The following is an 18,314-nucleotide window of genomic DNA, read 5'->3' as shown; positions in this document are numbered from 1 at the left end:
CATAGCTCAGAAGAAAAGCATATATACACAGTAAAACAGGTAGTTTGATATTGACAGAAGGAGATAATCAATTCAGAGATATTGTGACAAGTGTTATGTATCTAACAGCAATGAAGGTACTTTCAAAGTTAGTCAGGCAGGATTCAGGCACTCATGCAATCACCCAGCCACTACTCAGGCAGTCATCAAATCAGCCATTCACTATGCATGAAGCCATTCAATTATCCAGACACTACACGTGTTCTCTTGCAACCAGGCAGGCAGAAATTATGTAGTCACTAAACTATGGAGGCACTACCCATGCATACATCTAATCCCCTCGATACTAACTATTGGCCTATGCAATTAACAAGGCTATAACTAGGCAATCATTATAACATTTGCGCAGAACCTATGCAGCCATCTAAACACCCACTTACAATCCATGTAGTCATTGAAATACTGAGGCACACACGTGCACTGATGAAACACTCAGGCTCTACTCATGCACTCATATTACGTAGAGAGTACCATTGTAGTAAACCCATCACTCATCCAGTACCGACGCAGTCATTTAATTACTGAGGCAATAAGCTTGCACTAATACAATCACTCCAACAGTACACTTACTTTCAGCTAATCTCTCAAGCTTTAACAATGGAATCATGCAGTGACTCAGACACTAGTCATGCACTCATCTAATTAGCCAGCCACTATCGATTCACTTATTCAATTCTCCAGGCACTACCCATGTAGGTATCTAAGCATGCAGGCACTACCTGTTCCCTCAACCAAAAAGAAACCGGCAGCATCCAATCGCTAAAACACTATTCATCCACTCATCCAACAGGTTAGGTGCTATACATGGGCTTAAACAATCATGTATGCACTATCCATGCACTACATAAATCAGCTATATATACGATGTATGCATTCTTGCAATCATCCAGGCACTAGAATTGCACTCATTTAATCATCCCAGCAGTATCAATGAAAGTATTGAATTATTGAAGCATTAGTCACGCACTTGTCTAATCATTCAGGTTCTACTCATTCACTCATCTAAACAGCCAGATACTAGTGGTATACTCATGCAAACATGCAGGCAGTAAGTATGTAGATATGGAATGACCCATGGAGTTATGACATAGCCAGGGAATCATCTAGGCACTATTTGTATCCTCAGGGAATCACATAGGCACAACCTATGCACTTATTCAATCAACCAGGGAGTACTGATGTATTCAACCACACACCCATGTATTTACACGTTTTACTAAGGAATATGTAGTCTTTAGACAATATGGGTGATAGGTTTACTATAATGGTACTCTCTACATAATTAGATGAGTGCATAAGTAGAGCCTGAGTGTTTCATCATGTGTACACCAGTATTCCAATAAATGCATGGGTTGTAAGTGGGTGTTTAGATGTCTGCATAGGTTCTGCACAAATGTTATAATGATTGCATAGTTACAGCCTTGTAAATTTAGAGATACGTTTAAAAAAAAGTGTAGAAGAAGGAGAGATGTAATGAAATTGAAAGAACGAGTTGAGAGAGTAGTTGATAAGGCCTTTGCTTTGAAGGGGAAGCTTTTCATTTTGATTCTAAATAGAATGAAGACTCTTGACAAAATAGTTTTGTGCATAAGGAGACAAAATTGTTGTACAGTTTTTAGTGGAGAAAATATACATACTTCTTGTACAGAGGCTTTCTTTAATGAAGAAAGGTATCTCTATATATTACCACTGGAGCCACACAGCAAGGTGGGATTTGGGGAGAGTTTGGGATAAATGGAAAGTCCCTAACAGCATAGTTTCAGAGCGGGGTACAGACAGGTGAGATCTAGGGGGAGGGTGGTACAGCACATGGCAGATACCCTCTATGGTTATTATTTTTAAAAATGGTAGAATGTTTCCAGGAATTTGTAACCATTATTAAAATAATTTTGTAGCTTCATGGCACAACCCCTGGGCAGTACCCTTCGCACTGAGGGCCCCTCCAAAGCAGGACAGCTCCTTCAAACACATGCAACAAATGTAGAGTTCTCATTGGCAAGATCCTTTTTCTCTGTCTCAACTGTGAATATCAAATACATCACCTGACATGTTGAAACAGAGGACCATACTCATTAGGAATGTTATCAAAAAAACTTCATTATCAAACTCTGCGAGAAAGTAAAACAGCTCAAATAAAATATTGTGTACTTTATATCACATTTCAAATGTTAAAAATGTGTACCCCAAAAATGTTCCTTTGGTTGAGTCCTGAGTGGGAGCAGTTTTCCAGTTTTTTTAGCAGTGAAAGGAGGATTTGTGACTGCTACAGGCCTTTTGGCATCTGCCTTTTGTGTGGTGTCCAGGTTGGAGCCCTTGCTTCTGGAGGTGCCTTGTGCGGATGTGACTCCATCTTGATTTGTTGATGTCGCCGTCCGACCTAAAAAAAGTCAGGAGAAGATTTACATAGCAGTTGTTTTCCAAGAGAACTCGAGTAGAGAAAAGACTGTGTTTTGCATTTCACTAGTGCTTTGAAAGTCACTATACAAAACGCGGATCCATGTCGATTTTCAAACACAATCCACACAAGAATAGACTGTCTTACCAGTACAAAGTGGTATGCTTTATAGCATTTCCTGCATAGGAAACAATGCGGTTCTAAGCAGTGCCCATTCAGTCTCCCCATTTCCACATTCACTTGAAAGAACCATTGTGGCCTCTAGTACAAATAACCTTTTCGTTATTAAATCTATATTAACGTCGTCACTCCAGGATCCCAATTTCAGTTACTTGTCATGGCATCAAGCTGTAGGAACACTTGTCTTCCATGGAAAAATACGCATCACTCCAGGAAATTGAAAGTGGATTCCCCTCACACACCCCAAACTACTTCGGTGCACACATTTCTATGAAGTCGCCTCAGCTAATTAGGATGGTATTCAAAAGAATCCTCCATTTTTAAGCTTTCACACATTAATCTTTCATTAATCTATTGTATTTTAGTTTACATTATTTTTAGATTTAAATATTTTTGTTTGATTTGCATTGTTCTAAATGTTTTATATTAAAGTATTCTACAAAAACCAAGGGAAGCCCAAGGATGTATTGGGACATGGGTTACATAGTATTCTAAAGGAACAAGGCTCCCTACAGCTGACAGCCGCACATTCAATAAGTTTCAGCATGACAACGTCTATAAATGCAAATAAAACCACAGTTATTAACTAATAAAGCAAGCAGTGGGCGGAGTCAAGGGCGACCAAAAAAATCATATAGAGAGTCTCAGACACCTATATGTGACTTCACAATGAGCATATAGCAACAAACCAGCCCTATACAGAATTTTATATACAGTAAAGGGTCAGTTCTCCAAAGCAGACAACGTTTCGATCCTATAGTAATACATGGATCATCATCAGGACATTACAATACGATGCCTGAGAGGATGTCGTTAAGGGGTGAAACCTAGGGTCGTCCCAAAAAATGGAAGGCAACTGGTGCCCCAAGCGAGTACAATGGGATCAATTCCACCAATGAAGATATTGCCAAGGCCTGCTAAAGGGCAATAGTCGAAGTGGGAAGGGTCATGTGATCCAAAGCGCGTTTAGTAGAGGGAACTGCGGCAAGTGGCCAGCGTACTTACATCTTTAGCAAGAGCCCGGGACAGTGCTCAGCATGAACCGCGAGTGGGTCAAGAATGAGGAGCACAGGAAGGATAATGTCGGGATGCACTGTCTGTGGAATGCAGGATACAGGAAGACACACTGGAGTTGTCCACATCTCAGTCTGTGAACAGAGCCACTGTAGAAATTGTAATGAACAATGCAGGAAGACACGTCAGAACAGTCTGTTTCTTTAGACGATTAAGCAGAGTCACTCTGCACTGTCCCAGACTCCGCCCTTTACTATATATACAATTCTTTATGGGGCTAATTTGTTGCTATACGCTCATTGTGACGAAGAATATAATTCTGAGTTATGTCACATATAACTGCCTGAGTTTCTCTATATGAATTTTATGTTTTCTGCCTCCCTAGACTTCGCCCCCACTTCCTTTCTTAGTTAATAAATGTGGTTTTGCTTGCTTGCATAGCTCTGAGAGTCGCTAACCTTGCCCGAAACTGAATTCTTGGAAGCAGGTCAAGTGTCCTAGTGACACTTTTGCAACCCTGTCACAGGGGCCACAATGGTGCCTAACTGGTTGGGAGATTGACGTATATCTGAATGGGCTCCATGCAAGCTTGTTGTGGCTTAAAGTTGGTTTGAGAGGGCTGACATCTTGTTGGTTTCTTTTTGCACTGGTCCAGGCCTAGCATGAGTTGAGATGCTTGGCTAGTTCCCCTGTTACTTCCAAATCCATAGAGTCAGAGCTATGTTAGAAAGACATTCCAGCTGGCTCTGCCTTTTCCTCCTTTATATACCCAGACTGACCAGAGCCAGTACATTAACTTGTAAATGAACCACACAAGCAGCTCGTGGAGGCGGGAAGACCACTTTAGCTCATGCAAGGCCCAGACTCACCCCCTCTAATGCAACAAACAATACATGCAAGGAATCCAGCCGTGTGCTGGGCGAGGAGAGAGGAGGGCCCTGTCAATAGGTAAACTTACAGTTCAATGGGGTTGGTTCCTTCTAGGCAGCCCCAGGTCCAGTTACTTCCTGGTCCACAGCGAGCCCAGTCATGCTCGAAGCTAGATGGCCATGGAGATGGAGAGATGCCTTGTAATCATGTAATGACTGAGGAGATTCGGTTAGATGTAGGGCTGCAGCGGTACAGGGTTTGTGTACCCCTGTGGGGGGCTTCATTTTATGCACACTGGGGGTTCTACTTCACTTGGTTATACCTGGTCTAGCTGTAGGTGAGGTGTGGCTATTTTCAGTGGGCAGAATTAACTATGTTCAGGCCCTTTTATTAATATAATGCTGCTGACCTCACATGTGCTTAGAGTGGAGTTGAGTAAACTCAATTACAGGAACAGCTAAAGTCCGGCCTGTCAAAAGAGGGGGAAGGTTGGAGACGGAGCAGTATACCTTGTGACCGCTCATATTTGTTTATATATTTTTAATTACAAGACTGCCATCATCATTAATAACGAGCACGCTTAGGTGGCCTTACCACGAGGTGGTGCCAGACAACGTGTTTTTTCATCAAAAGTGCGTTTTTAATATTTAGAAACTCGTAAAACTACTGAGGTGCACACAGAAGCAGCACAACATGGGGTGCAACAGGGCAAGCGTTTCATACAGCAGGGCAAGCCTTCTTTACACACACAACTACTACTGTACTGGCAACGGCAAATCAAGAGCCCTAAAGGCGTACGAGCGGTACAACACAGGCACTAACAATGCAAGCATGCCTCAGAATATGGAATCTGTGGGCTGTGGCAGTTTAAACGGATGCACAAGGACACACACACACACCTTTCCGAACACAGGAGAACAGTACCCTTGAAAGCTTCACATGTTCGAACAGGACAGAAAACAATCAGTAGCCTACTTCCCTCCTGCATACAACACATACAGTGCAGACAGCATCACGACATTGCAAGCCTTCCTCCCTCAGAACACGCCCAGCTTGTTTAGTAGCAGAGTAAGTTTGTCACCAACAGAACAGATACAACATGAGCAACAGCAGTGAAAATTGCAACACCGCAAGCAGATTAGGTTGCAGAGTCAGTTTCTGTAACATAAATAAAAGATGCGGCATGGCAGCAGAAGTCCAAGCTTCCCCCAACATCACATACAGAACCGGTATGTCAAAAACAGAGCAGGCATGGTGTGCTCGGTGCAGCAAATGTGCGCACGCCATTACCTCTGCCCCCCCCCCCCCGCCCTCGCACCAATAATTACTTAACAGGTGACTTCACCTCTCCCAGGCAGGAAAAAACACAAGAAGCATGCTTTGAATACAGCCTCACCCGCCCACCGGTTTTGTCCGCTGGACACCGAACGAGGGAGCCCCTCCTTTCAGGTTGCACCAACCCAGTGTCGGATTGGTAAGGCGGGCAATGGCCGAGGGGCCGGTATCCAAGTTCCAGCTGTGGGCTGCTTTTTTGGGAAACCTGGGGGGCATATTTGGCGGTGTCTGTGGTGTCGGATGCCACCAGCGGCCCAGTGGGTGCCCGAATGGCCTTTCCTGGGGAGATGGGCGTCCATTACCTTCCTTTTATCAACGGGGCAGAGGTGTCACTCCCTTTCTCTCGCTGGCCCGGCCTATTAATATGCATATTGAGCGGGGCAGGGGGCCTGAGCAGAAGTGGCCTCACTTGTTTGCAGGTGTGTTTCATCAGTGTGAACTAATCCGGTCATTTTTAAAAAATCTAAATGAATTTAAGAAAACATGCCTCTGTCAGAGACTCACCTTCCCCTTCTTTCCATAAAACTCTGCCGAACCAGTGTTTTGCGGAAACGCAATATGCAAACATGGGCCACTTTTATTTAGCGCGCCCAGGCCGATTTTTTATTCCAATCCAACCCTGCACCCACCCATACTCATCCATCAAAGGCGTCACCAGTTAGGTGACCCTTGTAATAAAAGGGTTCAGTCGCATGAGCCTTAGGCCATTTCTACGCCCATACCACTGGTGTCTGTGTTTATTTAGTATGTAGACCTAGGGCCCATGACTGTACATTGGCGATGAGGATGGTTGTCCACGCTGCGAACAGACACCGTCCTTACGACCCACTCTGGAATCCCTAGCTGATGGTGAGCCCAAGTCCAGACTTGGAACCCAAAGCAGCCCTGGCAATTTTGTTGGCCGGCCCCCACCCCTTGGAAGGTTGCACAGGGAGGGGAAGGCAAGCATGAAGCACTTCTGCTTAACAAAACTGGCTCCCAGCGCTGCTGCTTTTGTTACTTAGGGCCGATATAGCAGCATCGGTCGAAAACCGGCCCCCAGTAACAAAACCAGTCTCTGCCACCCCAAAACTGGCCCCCACCCTTCCAGCCTCTCACGCAAACGTCCAATGCCCGCTATGGCCAGTTTGGCCCTGGGTGAGCCCCACGGTGTCCTACATAAGAGCAGACTCAATTATGTGGTCAGATCAGGTTGCCGAGGGACACTGCAAGGCATTTCGGCCCCACGGAAAGCACAGCTCCGTGACTGTGAGGAGAAACCATGAGCATATCCTCTGGTGAGGCCCTGCAAGGTGGGAGAAACATGCCTGGAAGGCAGCCCGTGGATAGGCAAGAACCTGGAACTCCTGCACATGGGAAGAGATCTCGCTGCGCTTGTGCATAGGGACCCGGCGAGAGAGGGAGGTCTGTGTGGGAGAGATGAGGCAGACTGGAAGGCTCCTGGTCTCAACCAACTCTCCAAAGTGGTGGGTGAACAGATCTGCACTTTTTTCCTCTATGCAACCCAAGTACCTTCAGTAGAGGGAGGAGCTCCCTGCTTCCCTCATCGTAGTCAGGACTGAAGCTTCGAAGTATTGAAGCCATGATGTGAGCGGAGGAGACCACGCACCTCCTGGTGACCACCTGCCATTACCACTGGGAGGAGAAGAGGCCATTTGACTACAGCAGCAACCCTGCAGAACCAGCCTTCGTTCCTCAGCAAGAGCGGGGAAGAAGCTCACCAAGTGCACGGAGTACCACATCTAAGGTACAGCCCAACAGGAGGAGTGACATCGGCGCAGCTTAAGAGAAGCAGCACGTATGTCCATAGCCGGATGCTAGAGGGTGCAGTTGTGTAAGTCCACAGTAAGAAATACATAAGTTGAGAAGCCACCACCCACAACATATGGTGGAAAGTGACAAAAAAAAAAAACACGGAATCCCAAACCAAAGACTTCAAGGGCAGCAAGAAAGTAAATAATTACGGTCCAACTGCCTCCAACCAGCAGCTAGAAGGTCACAGAAGCGAGGAGTGATATATATATATATATATATATATATATATATATATATCTATATATATATATATATATATATCTATATATATCTATATCTATATATATATCTATATCTATGATTGACGAAAATCTGAATAAGTTTATGGATGTGTGTTAATGTGTTTAAATCATCATGAGGGGAGAGAAAGATTAACAATCCAGCCGCGGTATGCACTAGTCACTTTTAAGAATGAGCACAAAGTTACTTTAAATGAGTTGATGTTTTCATGCACTGTCACTTTAAGGTTGTCTAAAAAAAAAAACCCTGGATCATGTATATAAAAACTAAAAAATGGCAACCACAACTGGTTTGAGGAAGGTAGCTGCTGCTACTGAAACGCGTCTCCGTTGTTTTGTGTGCCAAATAAACCCTTTTTTTTACAGCGAACCAAGCGTATTGGAGCCTGTCCAAATTCAGTGGCAGGCATTTGAAGTGGATGTTGAATTTGAGCCCGAATTCCAGCGCGCCCTCTAGTTCAGGTGCATCAAGGAAAGTGAGGAGGAGGAGGGACTGCATGAACTGCACAATGCGGAGCCCCCCCCCCCCCCCTGAGTAACGTGAGGAGTGTGAAGGAGAGTAACAGCATTGAGCTGCATAACAGGTTGCAAAGAATAGGCTGGTGTTTGGCAACACTGTTGCAAGCAAAGCATGGACTGGATCAGGGAGGGAGAGTCAGAGGCTGAAAGGCTTTTCAGCGATGCCGATAACAGTGAGGAACCAAGAAGCTCCGGTGCAGCGGGAGGCAATACAGCACCGAAAGGATTGAAGGAGATATTTAAAACATTGGAGAAGCTATCCAAACAAAAGACTTCAAAATGGTGGGAAAGTAGATCGCTCTCCCGGTACCTGGCAGTGGGTAGGGTGCCGAGGGGGCTACGAATATTAAAAGTTCCCACCTACGAGAATCCGCACCCAGAGATGTTGAAGGAGTGGCCGGAGAATAATACGGACTCCTCTAATCGGATGTTGAATATCCTGGTGAAATATGTGGACATACACCGGCAGGCGCTTCTGCATGAAATTGATCTCCTTAACGAGGAACTCAAGAGATTACAGAAACAAGAGGCAATTGAAAAGATGCATGCTGAAATGCGTGAAAGAGTCAAGAAGTATGAACAGGTCATGAAGGACAGAAAAGCCACTAAATTCAGACGAGATAAACTGGATTACCAGCGTGGGCAAGTTTTCACGTTTTCAAAGAGATTTGATGGGATTAATTGAAGTTATCGCAAAGCGGGCAAGTGAATAAATTGCCTAACACTGAAGAAACTGGTTCAGAATTACGTTCTGAAATAGACACAGATAATGAGGAGGGGAGACAACCAACTGACAAAATACCCACAGTGGAAGATGAGCTCCGTTTTTTACGGTGGGACCGAAGCATAAACCTGAGATCATGGGCAAGCCAGGAGAGTGTGTATTGCAGAGGCGGAAGAGGCAGAGGAAGAACCGGCGGTCAGGAAGGGCAAGTGTCCAACAAGGAAGCACAGAAGAAGACCAAATTATGTTGGACAGACCTGATTGCAATGTAATAAATCTAACAGTTCTGATATTAAATACTGAGGAAAATAAAATTCTTTCACGTGGATTATCTTTTTGTGTATCGGACAATATAGACTAAGTACAAAAAATAATTGATTGTTTCAGATTCACACGAAAATTGAGGTTGCCCAAATTTTATTCTAACACCAAGAGAACGGGACTGGTGCAGCAGAAAGCATCAACAGGTGATAATGGTTTGGAAGTTTCTGATTTGGTTTTATTACGTGACCTGGATAGTTTATCTAGGATGAAGTAACTGAAATAACGGATGATGTCTTGGCTAGGCAACAGGATCTATATGTGTATGGTAGGCCGGTTACTCCATTCAAGCCTAGGTCAATTTTTTTACCTATGGTACCGAAAGATTCTATTGACACATTCACTGATGTAGTAGTACAAGACCTCAAGAATCTTTATACACACTATGAGGGAGAAGAAGAAAAATCTGACCAATCCAAAAGGAACTACTGGAGTTTGGTTAAAAAGTTGCAATCCCGTCCTGATACAGTGGTAAGACTGGCAGATAAAGGGGGGGGGGGGGCATTGTCCTTTGGCCGCTTGCCATGTACCAGGAGGTGGCACTAAACCAGCTCAATGATCACCTATGTTACTAGAGAATTGACAAGCACACCCTACAATCGGTAACCACTAGTTTCCATTCAGATCTTAATCACTGGAGGGCAGTGGGCCTCATTACGCAAGTAGTGTTCAAATTCCTTAAAGTAGAAAATCCGATTATACCGGTTCTCTACTTGCACAAAAACATTGAAGCACCTCCAGGCCAGCCGATTATATCGGCCATAGGGTGTCTTTTTGAAAATACCTCAAAATTTTGGGATTATTTTCTCCAGGTCCCAGTGAAAAAGTTAAAATCGTACACAAAGGACACTGGAGATTTCTTAAAAAAGATATACGATCTAAGATGGCAGGAAGATTACAACATGATCACACTAGATGTGACTTGCCGCAGAAATGTCCAACAATGTGATCCTGTGGTCACGTTATATAGACGACTTGTTCGTTCTATGGCACGGCGACAGGACCTCAGCCGTGGATTTTGTGGAGAAACTCAATGACAATGATCTCAATCTCCATTTTGCATCATTCATTAGTGAAAAAGAGGTGGAGTTTCTCGACCTGAGTATCTATGTGGCTGAAGGAACTCTCCAAACCAGACCATTCAGAAAAAGCACAGCTGGAAACACTGTGCTCCATGTCAGGAGTTTCCATCCACCAAAGCTGAAAAACAGCATACCCTATGTGGAGAATCTTCGCATGTGGAGAAATTGTAGTGAACCTGACCAGCTTCAATTGGCACAAAAAGAACTGACGGAAAGGTTCATTAGGCGAGGGTATAATAAAGCTATGTTGGAATCAGAGCCAAGATAAGGGCTTACCAAAACCACAGAGATAAGTTGTTATTCTCGGGGAGCAAACGAGAAAAGAGATATGTAGATCAGAGGCAACCCATAAGATTCATTACAGGTTTCAACAATCAACATCAGAAGATACGAGGTATTTTCCAAAAGCATTGGCACCTTGTATGCAGTGATCCAATCTTCGGCCCTACAATCAATAAAAGACCTTTGCTAACATTTCGTATAGCCAGGTCAATGAGACAGGATCTAGTTGACACCATGCCTGGTTTGGAAGTACAATCGAGTTGGCTGAGTAGCAGTAAAGGCTTTCGGCGTTGCCATAAATGTAAGTCATGTCAATATGGAGTCAATATTACAGAAAGACCGTTGCTATTTTCCGGGAGTGGCGAATATTGAAACCATTGATTTGTAAAAGAGAGTATGTTGTTCATGTTTTACGATGCAGTTGTCATAAAATGTATAAAGGAAGTACGATTTTAAAAGCACATCTCCGCATTTTACAGCATATTCGGGCCATCAAGCACAAAGATCAATCATACCCTGTTGCCCGACATTGTGAACAAATACACAACAGTGATGTCAGCAATCTAGAGCATTTTAATCTGGATCAAGTACCCATAAGACCTAGGGGCGGGAACAGGGAGAGGTATTTAAGACAACTGGAATCTTGTTACATTTTAAGATTCAACACAAAGATCCCCATGGACCTGAATACAGAAGAGGATATGCATGTCCACCTGTAGACAACATAATGAGACAGTGTATATAAGGTTTTTACAAGGGCTCTATGTTGTGGGTATTACGAAATTGTTTTTATATCACAAGGTTAGATATCTAAAGAAGTCATGTCATGAACACATTTGTCAGTATTACCTTGTTTCTCCTTGCTCGTCATTTTCTCTACTCTCCTTCCCTGTAAGATCCATACCATGCAAAACACAGTATACATAGATGTTTTTTCACATGAGGTTTTTAGCATGGGTAAAGGTGAGAATTATGTTGATTTTATTAGTGTACTATAGACGCTGACTCATTTTTTACCCACCATGGATATAATAGTGTTATTAACTTATGCACATTCTGTTTTAAGACCTTTTAATTGATTACGGCATTTGCCCATGATTGACAAAAATCTGAATAAGTTTGTGTGTTAATATGTTTAAATCATCATGAGGGGAGAGAAAGATGAACAATGCAGCCGCGGTATGCACTAGTCACTTTTAAGAATGAGCGCGAAGTCACTTTAAATGAATTGATGTTTTCATGCACGGTCACTTTAAGTTTGTGTAAAAAACCCTGAACCATGTATATAAAGGAACTAAAAAATGGCAACCACAACTGGTTTGAGGAAGGTAGCTGTTGCTACTGAAATGCGTCACTGTTGTTTTGTGTGCCAAATAAACCCATTTTTCCCAGCAAGCCTGAGCGTGCTGGAGTCTGTCCAAATTCAGTGGCAGGCATTTGAAGTGGAGATATATATATCTATATATAAATTCTCATTCACTAAAAAAACAAAGGTTACAGTGACGTTATGGTTAGGAAATAGAATTTAAAAAAATACAAATTCACTAAAAAAACAAAGGTTACAGGGATATTATAGTTAGGCTCACATTTCACTTAGAGCAATTCAGCAGTTATAGTTAGCTGAGCTAACTATGACTTACAGCCCCTCAATGCACTACTTGTGACCCTACATATCACATCACTCATGACATGGTCAGTGACATCATTCATGACATCACTGATGACATCTGAAATGACATCACTGATGGCATCTCAAATGACATCACTAATTACATCTCAAATAACATCACTGATGACACCATCCAGGGATTCTGAGTGTTTTCAACAAGTTACTAAGTATTAAACATATATACTAAGGGAAGTGGCTGTGGGAGTGCCTGTATGGGTGAGTAAGTAGGTGTGTAAGTGGTGTATAGAAGAGTGAGTGGGTATGCGAGAGACTGTATACATGAATGAGTGGCTGTGTGAGTTTTTCAATGGGTGAGCGAGTGGGTGTGTCAGTGACTGTAAATAGTGAATGAGAGAGTGAATGAATAGCTGAATGGGTGACTGAGCAGGTATACAATTGTCTGTATGGGTCAGTAACAGGGTACATGAGTGACTGTATGGGTGCATGAATGAGTGTGTAAGTGGCTCTATGCAGGAGTGGCTGCATGTGTGAGTGAATGGGTGTGAGAGACTTCATGGGGAGTGAGTGTGAGAGGTTTATGGGAGAGTATGTGCTTGTCTCGGTGACTGTATAGGTTTGTGAGTACATGTGTTAGAATATCCATGAAGATATGAGTGGATGTGTGAGTAACTGTGCACATGTGAGTGAACTGCATGGGTGAGTGAGTAGATGTGTGAGTATCTGTATGGGTGACTGATTCAGTATGAAAATAGCATGGGTGTATAAGTATATGCATGTGCATGTGTGAGTAGCTACATTGATCAGCGAGTAGGCGCATGAGTGGCTGTATATGTGCGTTAGTGATTGTGTTAATGGCTGTATGGGTAAGTTGATGTGTTAGTGCTCTATGGATCAGTGAGTAGGTGTGTCACTGTTTTTATGCGTCTACAAATGGGAATTTTCAGTGGTTGTGTGGCAGTGGGTGTATGAGATGTTGTATGGGGTGTAACTGGGTGTGAGACTGGTTCTGCGGATGATGCCACCAGTGATGTAATTTGAGATGTCATGAGTGATGTCACTGACCATGTAATGAGGGTAGTAATATGTGAGATCATAAGCAGTGCATTTTGGGGATCGTAAGCTATAGTTAGCTTAGGTAAATAGAACTGCTGAATTTCTCTGGTTTTGTATGAGTGAAATGCGAGACCCCTTTTTCTCAGCCTACAGGTCATTAATACAATCAACCATGATATACTAGAAAAGCTATATCAGCCCTATAAGACAAATAGGATAATGATTTTCTTGGATTTATTATTTGGGATTGATGTGTACTTTAACAAGACTGAGTAATGAGAGCAACATTTGTTCTAAGTATTACTATGAATGAGGGGATCAGATCCTGTCAAGCCAATAAATACACTGTATAAATGGGCCTGACCCACATGCCTCAACTCAGTTAAAGAAAATGATGAAATTATAAATCCCAGTGGTGGCCATCGCGAATCTAAAGAGTAGGGGCGGTTTTAGGGGAATAAATAATAAAAAATAAAGACTAACCAGCCTCTGCCAGCCGCCTCGGTGCTCCTCTACAACTCTACTTGCGGCAGTCCATGGGCCACAGCACAGACTTCACAAGCAATCCAGATGTTGCTCTCATGCTATTCCTAGCCTGTGGCTTTTCTCCAACCCCGCTGTGCAACACAGCTGGGTTGGAGAAAAATAAGTGTGCAGGTCTGTTTGGCCAGCCTTGAGAAAGCCGGCCAACCTGACATGCACACACATAAGTGCCCACCCCTCATCCACCCTGCCATAGCCTGGCCCCTCCCAATATTCCACAGCTCAGTCAGGCTGTTCAGGCAGTGATAAATAAAATGATAATAACATTGTTTTATTATTATTTTATTTTTCATCTGCTGGCAGTGGGGCGACTCCCCTCTGCAATTACAGAGGAGCCACGCCTGTAAACCCTTCTATTTATGAGTCATTGATTACCCAGTCTCCTATTATCTCCATATCCTTGTGGTGTGCAAGGTATATGATAAATTAGAATGTGTGCTGGTTTAAGAAGACGGTGCATATGTCGAGGGCCACATCCATACACAGATGAGGACATGGGCAACATTGTGTTGGAGGTTTTTTCACCACTCTGGTCACTGTTCCTGGGGTTGTTGGATACTTAAAGGCAATTAAATACCAGTTCAAGGTACTATTCATCCTTGGTAAGCAGCAGTAAGTTTGAATTGAAAGCGTTTCAGTTACATATGCTATGGTAACTCATTTTATATTACTCTTGTCAAAGCAAATCGACACACACTGATGCCAGTCTGATTAAAGGTAGTACATAACAGAAGTATGTGGATGCAATAAGACATGGTTTGAATTAACTACAATGCATGTTGAAACAGATGCAGAGTTGCTTTAGAAAGGCTAACTGTTTAAGATAAAAAAAATAACAAAAAAGGAAAGAATTTTCCACCAAATAACAAAGGCTTTAATGAACCTTCAAAAACCCACAACAGAATATTAAAAAAAGGGTATCTATCTCCTCTTGAGTATTCACATTTTCAGATAATTTAGTGACTGTGGGAGGGATTGGTAGAAACAGAAGCGAGGAGGCCGTATTGTTGAAATATTGGGGTGTCTTTATTCCAAATAAGGACTTAAATTATACAAGTGGAAGTTCCATCACTTTTTCTTCTTCTTTGGTTTCTTCTAGACGTTCCTATACTCTGGAGGGGGCCCCAGGAGGCTGCAGGAGGGAGCAGAACAATAGAGAAAAGGAGTGGTAAGTATGAGGGTAACCTCATGGAGATTTGGCGTGATAACCTTCACCACACCCAAGTGTAGGAAATTGTGTGAAGAGAATTAAAAAAATATATATATTTAGTTCTTTGTTGTGCGCCCAGTTTCAGTTTCTCTGTTATGACCTAATTAATATTGTCAGGTTTTCTCCTGTGTGTTTTATGGTGACAGAAAAAAGGGGTGGGGAGTTGAAATAAAGCAGTGGAAAGATGTGGTTCACTTATTTAATCAAAAAGGAACCCCAAACGGGGAGGTGGTAAGCAAGTAAAAAGAGAAAGTATGAAGCACAAATATTAGCAGAAAAGCTGCAATATTCCTATTCCTCACCCCACCTCCGCACCTTCACCCTCTTCTATGTCACGTACCGCCTCTTGCTCCAACTCTTCAGAGTTGCGGCGGCTCCTGCGCCTCCTTGGGGGACCATGACTCCTCGCTTTACACGTCTGGAATTCCCTCGGTTTCGGCGGCACTCTCTGGGGACAGGTTCTTCTTCTCAGTTTCTCCCATGGACCACCACTCCTCGCTCCACATATCTGGAGTTCCCTCGGTTTTGGCAACACTCTCTGTGGCCAGGTTCTTCTTTTCTCTGTTTCCCGCGTGGGCGTCTTCCACATTGGCGTCTTCCCCAATGGCTTCCTCTGCGTTGACCATCACCGTCTCTTCCTTCCCCTCCTCCTAGGGTTGCTGATTGGGCCTCCTGTCGCACCCCTCCGCTTTCCGATTGGTTCGTCCGTTGCGCGATGTTATATCCATCCTGTGTAAGCAAACGGTAGTCCTCTTTCAATGTTTGGTTTGTTTTCCAGCCCTTGCTGTCATCATTGGGACACGGAAGGAATGGTGACAATGGCGCAGAGTCTGGAGGTTAGTCAGGGTTTGGTGTGGGCGTTTGGGGCACCTCCTTACATCGACATTTATGCAAATGTCACACAAACATCACGCAATTGTTCTTCACGTTCTTGAGAAGGTGAACTGAACATCAGCTCAAAGCGTAAGGCTATCCGAGGACTCCGTTCCAGTTCTGGGTTTTCCTTTAAAAAATGCCAGAAAACCATGATTTGGAAAAGGACTATCCAGTCCTAAAACATGGTGTCACTGATGGCCTGGAATCATCTGGTGAGCTTACCAAGCCCAGGAATTTGACACTTGGCATGCCCAGATGAAAATAAGGAGTTCTATCTTCAGCTTGGAAATAAAGGAGGCTAGAAAGAGGGAGGAAGGAGCGAGAGAGGGAGGAAAGAGGGAGAGGAGAGAGAGAGGGAGGAAAGAGGGAGAGAGAGGGGAGAGAGAGAGAGGGAGAGAGAGGGGGGAAGAGGGAGAGTGTGGGTGTGGTGGAGGGAGTGTGTGTGCGGGGGAAGAGAATGTGTGGAGATAGTATGTATGTGGGTGTGTGTATTTTAGAAAGTGAGAGCTGCCACCAATGACATCTGCGCCCTCCTCGACCAAGGCCACACAGCAGCCCTCATCCTTCTGGAACATTCAGCAACCTTCGACACAGCCTCCCAAGGCACACTAGCCACCAGACTCCATGACATCTGCATCCAGGAACAGCCTGAGACTGGATTCGATCTTTCCTCTCAGGCAGAACACAAAGAATAAGAGTCCCTTTCCAAACCAACAGAGATCAGATGCGGAGTACCCAAAGGATGCTCCCTCAGCCCCACGCTCTTCAACGTCTACATGGCCTCCCTCGCAACCATCATCAGAAAACATGGACTCAACATAGTCCAATAAGCCGATGACACCCAGCTCATCCTCTCCCTCACCTAAAAACCCGACATCAACAGGCGCGGTTTCCAAGAAGGGATGAAAAACGTCGCAACCTAGATGAGCAGCAGCTGCCTGAAGCTCAATTCAGAGAAAACAGAAGTCCTCATCCTCGGCTCCATTCCTCGGCATGGTACAACACCTGGTGGCCCCCTGCCCTCGGAAACCCACCCACCCCAAAGGGCCACGCACGCTGGTAAAGATTACAGGGATCTGTTAGCATGAGCTGAAAGGCATTTTGTGCTTGGCAGCCATGTTAGTTAGCTATGTGCTGGCCATTTGCTTTCTCCCTCTTCCAGTGCCTTGCACATGGTCAGAAGGGCCTAGCTCGTAGAATGCACCTGCTCCTAGTATAGAACTGTCAGGCTGTTCTAACTGATGTCAGCAACTCATTACTCCTCCAACTTGTTGACTGTGCATTTTCTGTATGACCAACTATGTGTGTAACTCTTCTCATGTGTACTCGTACCGCCTTCTTTTGAGCCCCTGTGTGGGTATATAAGGCCCCTGTTCTCTGTACTCCTTAGAATGCCTCCTACAGTGACTTGAGATCACTGTGTGACGCAATCTCCCTCATCTGAGGTTAATAAAAAAGAGGTCTTTTATATTACAGCTTCTGTGCCAATCTCTTCTTTGCTGTTGGTTTAAAAGGACCAGGTGTATCAGTGAAACCCCTGAGAAGATTTTGATTTCTTCAACGCAACCTCTGCATCATACTCGACTCTTCACTCACCATGAACCGCCAGATCAATGCCGTGTCCTCCACTTACTTCAATACCCTCCTCATACTTCGCAATAGCTTCAAATGGATCCCCCCGATGCCAGGAAGACGGTCACCCGCGCACTCATCACCAGCAGACTGGACTACGGAAACGTCCTCTACGCCGGAATCAACAAAAAATTCCTCTGCAAACTTCAGATTGCCCAGAATGCCACAGCCAGACTCATCCTTGACATCCCACGACATGACCACATCACCCAACAACTCCGCGACCTCCACTGGCTACCCATAAAAAAAAATAACCTTAAAACTGCTCACACAAGCCTACAAATCCCTCCATAACACTGAATCCAGGGTGGGCTTTAACACTGGTGGCGTCGTTTGGCAGTTAATAGCCCAATGTTCTATATTAGGATTTTGACATATAAACGACAAGTAACAAAAGGAGCTCTTACAGAAGCAGTAACCCACTGACCTATTTACACTATATGCACTTGTTATCTGCATGGTTCTTAGCAGCAGGCATTTTAACCCTCTGTGCTACCATAGGATGATTCAAAACTTTCACTAGACAAAACCTCTGGCCTCTTTCCAGGAAGACGA

The 18,314-nt window shown here is 44.0% G+C and overlaps 1 protein-coding gene across 4 annotated transcripts in view; it reads right to left on the bottom strand.

Moving 5' to 3' along the window:
* The window catches only part of LOC146855927 (uncharacterized), a 651,622-nt gene that overhangs the window by 220,653 nt on the left and 412,655 nt on the right, over window positions 1–18,314 (bottom strand). For all 4 annotated transcript variants that reach the window (XM_085653872.1, XM_085653873.1, XM_085653876.1 and 1 more), the window contains one exon: window positions 2,222–2,416. In XM_085653872.1, the coding sequence (XP_085509998.1) occupies window positions 2,222–2,416 (195 nt within the window). The remainder of the gene's footprint in view (window positions 1–2,221; window positions 2,417–18,314) is intronic.

This window comes from Triturus cristatus, chromosome 4_1 (genome assembly GCF_964204655.1).
Source record: "Triturus cristatus chromosome 4_1, aTriCri1.1, whole genome shotgun sequence".
Taxonomy (NCBI): Eukaryota; Metazoa; Chordata; class Amphibia; order Caudata; family Salamandridae; genus Triturus; species Triturus cristatus.
The sequence above is the reverse complement of the archived record's forward strand: the minus strand, read 5'-3'. Positions and strand labels throughout refer to the sequence as shown.